The sequence below is a fragment of the Coenobita brevimanus genome, chromosome 39 (assembly GCF_032717465.1).
Source record: "Coenobita brevimanus isolate Jiangsu-jjx chromosome 39, ASM3271746v2, whole genome shotgun sequence".
Classification (NCBI taxonomy): Eukaryota; Metazoa; Arthropoda; class Malacostraca; order Decapoda; family Coenobitidae; genus Coenobita; species Coenobita brevimanus.
The window spans coordinates 26,317,109-26,321,877 of record NC_136992.1 but is presented as its reverse complement, the minus strand read 5'-3'; the positions used below and the strand labels follow the sequence as shown (position 1 = coordinate 26,321,877).

At 49.3% G+C, this 4,769-nt stretch overlaps 1 protein-coding gene across 1 annotated transcript; it reads right to left on the bottom strand.

Annotated features, from left to right (window-relative positions):
* Window positions 1-560: 560 nt before the first annotated feature.
* LOC145396825 (uncharacterized) lies at window positions 561-2,927 on the bottom strand. Its single transcript, XM_080270110.1, has 2 exons — window positions 2,823-2,927; window positions 561-2,579 (listed from the first exon to the last, which is right to left on the bottom strand). The coding sequence occupies exons 1-2, from the start codon at window positions 2,925-2,927 to the stop codon at window positions 561-563; spliced, it is 2,124 nt and encodes a 707-aa protein (XP_080126236.1).
* Window positions 2,928-4,769: the final 1,842 nt, after the last annotated feature.

Here is a 4,769-nt window from a genome sequence, read left to right as displayed (position 1 = left end):
AGATGAGTAGAGGATCACCCAAAAGGTTGACCTATTGTTTTTTAGAATAATGGGTCAAAGATCAAGGTCACATTACAAGGTCAACTTAAACTATTTTTATCTAATGCAGACTGAATTTTGTGGAAGGGTTTGGGTTAAAACAAAAACAAAGAGATTCAGCTTTGAGACCAGTCAGTCATAGGTCAGGGTCATAGGGGAAGGTTGAAGATTAGGTCAGGGTCACTGGGAAGTTAATCCAAATATTTGATCTGCTTTAAACCAAAGTTGGTGGAAGGGTTAAGGGCTGGGCAAGAATGAAGTAATACAATTTTGATTGCAGTCTGTTGAAGGTGTAGGTCACAGGATCAAATATTCAGTCCCTGGGTTATGTGGTTGTTGCATGTATTGCACTCACTGAGTGCTTCTTGTTTTATTTGTTTCATTGTATTATCAACTTAGTTTGCATCAGTGGTGTATAAGAGGATTTTGAGATGTAATGTGCAAAATAAATCACTAAGAAGAGGTGTAATGGTCTCCAAAGCCGCTTAAATGATATGATCCTATGGCACTGTTGTGGAGGGTCATGTTGAGGGGCGAGGCCAGAGGGCTGCCAAGATTGCCAGGAGGGTGAGGGAGGGAGTGAAGTCAGTGAGTAGAGCCAGGAGGGAACAGAGTGGCAGACCTAGGGTGGTGATTATGTATCCCAGGATATCGTCAGTGTCAGTGATACCCTCCTCATACTCCATGTGCCTGATCCAGGGTTTGGCTGCAGCCTCCACCAGATCACTAATACCTGGAGATATTCTCATGGCAGCCACCAGGGGTGTGGCCACCAGTTGGTAGCCTCGCAGGGCCTGAGGGTGACTCACAGCCAGACGTGCACCGTATGATGCGTCAGCTAGGTATGAAGTGAGAGACAGGCGGCCCTGATGGAATAACTCTGAACAGATGACAGTGTGATCCATCATGTACTGAACACCCCTGAAGAACAGTGTGCCACAGGACCCACCTACGGCCACTCCACATGCACCATAGCACACGCCAGGGTTTACAGTGGCGTTTAAAGTTAAAATGTATACAAAGCAGAAGGCACATCCTCCTGTGGCACCCAGACATCCACCTATCTGAGGCACAATGGCCTTGAAGTCAGGATGTTTGAAAAACCCCTTCACCTTCCTGATGGCAGTTTTGATTGGTCCCAGCTCTTCATATTCATTATAGCCAAAATCGTTATAGTATTCACTGGGGTATGGATATCCACGTGATAGTTGCACACTACGTACTACTCTCACCCTGCCTCCCTGACCATCACTCTCAGCTGTAACACATTTTACAGAATTTTTATGTGTTGATGCTCCTCCACACCCTATTTCCAGAGTATGCATTTGACTGCCCTCACACCACACACGCACTGTGAAACCAACTGGGGATGCATTGGGCACCATCAGGACATGAGGGGTGATATGACTGGGCCACATCTTATTGACACTTTGATGAGTCAAAGGGTCATGGGCAGTGATATTAATCCAAATGGGTGTGGAGCAACTTGCCTGTCTTGCCAGGCCTTGCAATTCCTTCTGGGTGATAATGTGAACAGGAGTGTGTGTTTCCATCACTGTCCATGTTGTTGATGTGTGCTGCAGCCAGGACTTTCCCTCCAGCAGCCATGGTGAGTCCTGCACCACCACTCCACCCAGCATCCCCTGCCCCACCAGTCTCAGCCGCACTGCCCACCCACTCATTATGGTGTTGGTCTGGTGTTGTTGCATCCTGGGGAGAGCGAGTCCATGTGCTGCCATAACTGTAGATAGTGGAGGGTTGTGTCCTTGTGCAGCAGTGGCCAGCTGCAGGGCAAGGGTGGCTGCATTGTAGGACAGGGTGGCCAATAGAGGGTCATAAGGCCTGAGAGTGGCCACAAGGTAGCGAGTATCGGTGTGGACCATCCTCTTGGCACCAGCCCATGCTACCCTCACTGCTGAACAGTCCTCTGCTGCTTGGCGGCCACTGGGGTGGTTCATGAGCGTGGTGACTGGGCCATGATTGGTGTGTAAAAGGACAAGATGTCCCCGCATATGGTGGCCCACCTCTGCCATGACCTGGGCCAGGAGATCCCCTGCAGCCACCCACACACCGGCCTTGGGCCAGGCAGCCAGGGTTTGAGCCAGGTGCTGGCTTGTGAGATTGTGAGGGTTAAGGAGGACTGGGAACAGTAATTGAATCTCCTTGTCAGTGGCCATGTTTTCTAACTGGTGCAGGAGCTGCATCCCGTTTCCCTGGCCCTCCACCATCACTGGCACCAGGCCAGTCACACCGGCCCTCCTGGCCCACTCCATCTCTGCTGCGATAATGGCCTCAGTGGGTGGAGCCAGTGTGTGCAGGTTGGGGCAGGTGGGTACAGGTGTGGCTGTGGGTGACACCAATATGGCCTTGTGACCTGTGTACTGCAGGTGTCCACACAGCACCTCCACCTCCACACCGGTGACACCCACCACAAACACCCGCACTCCTGCCTGCCACAGTCTGGTGTATTCTGCTACCACACCTGCCGCTGTCCCGCCCGTCACACCCACTTGCACTGCCACACTCACTACACCGGCATCCTTAACAGCCCGGTGTACCGCACTCAGTATGTCTTCATCACCACCACACCCACACACCAGCACACCAACACCACCAGTACCTGTAATACCACAAGGAAGGATTAGTTACACCATTCAGCACCAATACACCCACATGAGCACCAGCACATTTAACACTAATATGATTTATTTCAAGTAATTATACCACCCAACCTCTCTCATCACAACATTCACCACAATACCACACACCACAACACCACTCACCAGAATGCCACTCACCAGAACATCACTCACCACAACACCACTCATCAGAATACCATTCACTGCAACACCACTTACCACAATGTCACTCACCATAACAACACTCATCATGAAATCATGCCACAATACCACCCACCACAGCACCACTCACTGCAGTGTCACTCACCACAGCACCACTCGCCACAACACCACTCGCCACAACACCACTAACCACAACACCACTAACCACAACACCACTCGCCACAACACCACTCGCCACAACACCACTCAACACCACTCGCCACAGCACCGCTTACCACAACATCACTAATGACAATACAGCTCACTGCAGTACTCACCACAACACCATGCCATAATACCACTGACCACAACATTCACCATAATGCCACTCACCATAATGCCACTCACCAAAACACCACTCACCACATCATACCACCACTCATCACATTACACCACCACTCACCACACCATTCACCACATCACACTACTTACTTCATAATACCACCACTCACAACACCACCACTTAGCACAACACTCACCACAACACCACATCACATTACCACTCACCACAGCACCACATCACATCACCACTCACCACAACACCACATCACATCACACCACTCACTACAATACTCACCACAACACCACATCACATCACTCACCACAACACCTACCACAACACATCACATGACCACTCACTGCAACACCACATCACATCACCACTCACCACATCACATCACATCACTCACCACAACAACACATTACATCACATCACCACTCATCACAACAACACTCATCACTTCACATCACCACTCACCACAACACCACATCATGTCACCACTCACCAGAACACCATTCACCACAGTGCCAACCACCACCACACCACTCACTACAATACCACTCACAACAATACTCAACAGTCACCACCGTTCACAACACTCACAACACATTATGCAACACCACTCACCATGACACCACACCACCACTCATCACACCACCATTCACCACAACACCACTCACCACAACACCACTCACCACACCACCACTCACCACAACACCACTCACCACACCACCACTCACCACCATATCACCCACCCCAACACCACTAAGCACACCACACCACACAACAACGCACCCTTCACCACGCCACATACCACAACGCAAAGAGGTGGAGCGGGGGTGGGGAAGGGTGAGATGAGCAGACAAGGAGGGCAGTGAACAGCTTCTGGTGCAGAAACTAAGGTACAACCACACTACCACATCATACCACACCACACCACATCACATTATAACACACCTCACTACCACAACACACGACAGTACCACGTCGCACCACACTGCCACACCACATTATCACATCTCACCACACCACTGCACGACACCATGGTACCACACACACACACACACACACACAGCATGGTCGCAAAATTGTGTGAGAGAATCCTGAAAGACAGATGGATAAAATATCTGGAAGAGATGAATATTTTGGCTGAATGTCAGTTTGGATTCAGAAGTGGAAGGTCATGTGTTTCAAACTTGTTGAGCTTTTACTCAAGAGCGATTGATGTGGTACAGGAGAGAGATGGTTGGGTGGATTGTGTGTATTTAGACTTAGAGAAGGCCTTTGACAAGGTACCTCATAAGAGACTAATGTGGAAACTAGAATATATAGGAGGACTAAAGGGGAAACTTCTGGAATGGATGAGAGACTTTTTGAGAGACAGACAAATGAGGACAGTAATAAAGGAAAAGATGTCTGGATGGAGGGAAGTAACAAGTGGAGTCCCTCAAGGCTCAGTGTTGGCGCCAGTAATGTTCCTGATTTACGTAAATGATATGGTAGATGGAGTGAACAGTTATGTGAGTCTGTTTGCTGATGATGTAAAGATCTTGAGGAAGATAGAGGTTGAGGAGGATTGTAAAATACTGCAGGAGGATTTGGATAGGATA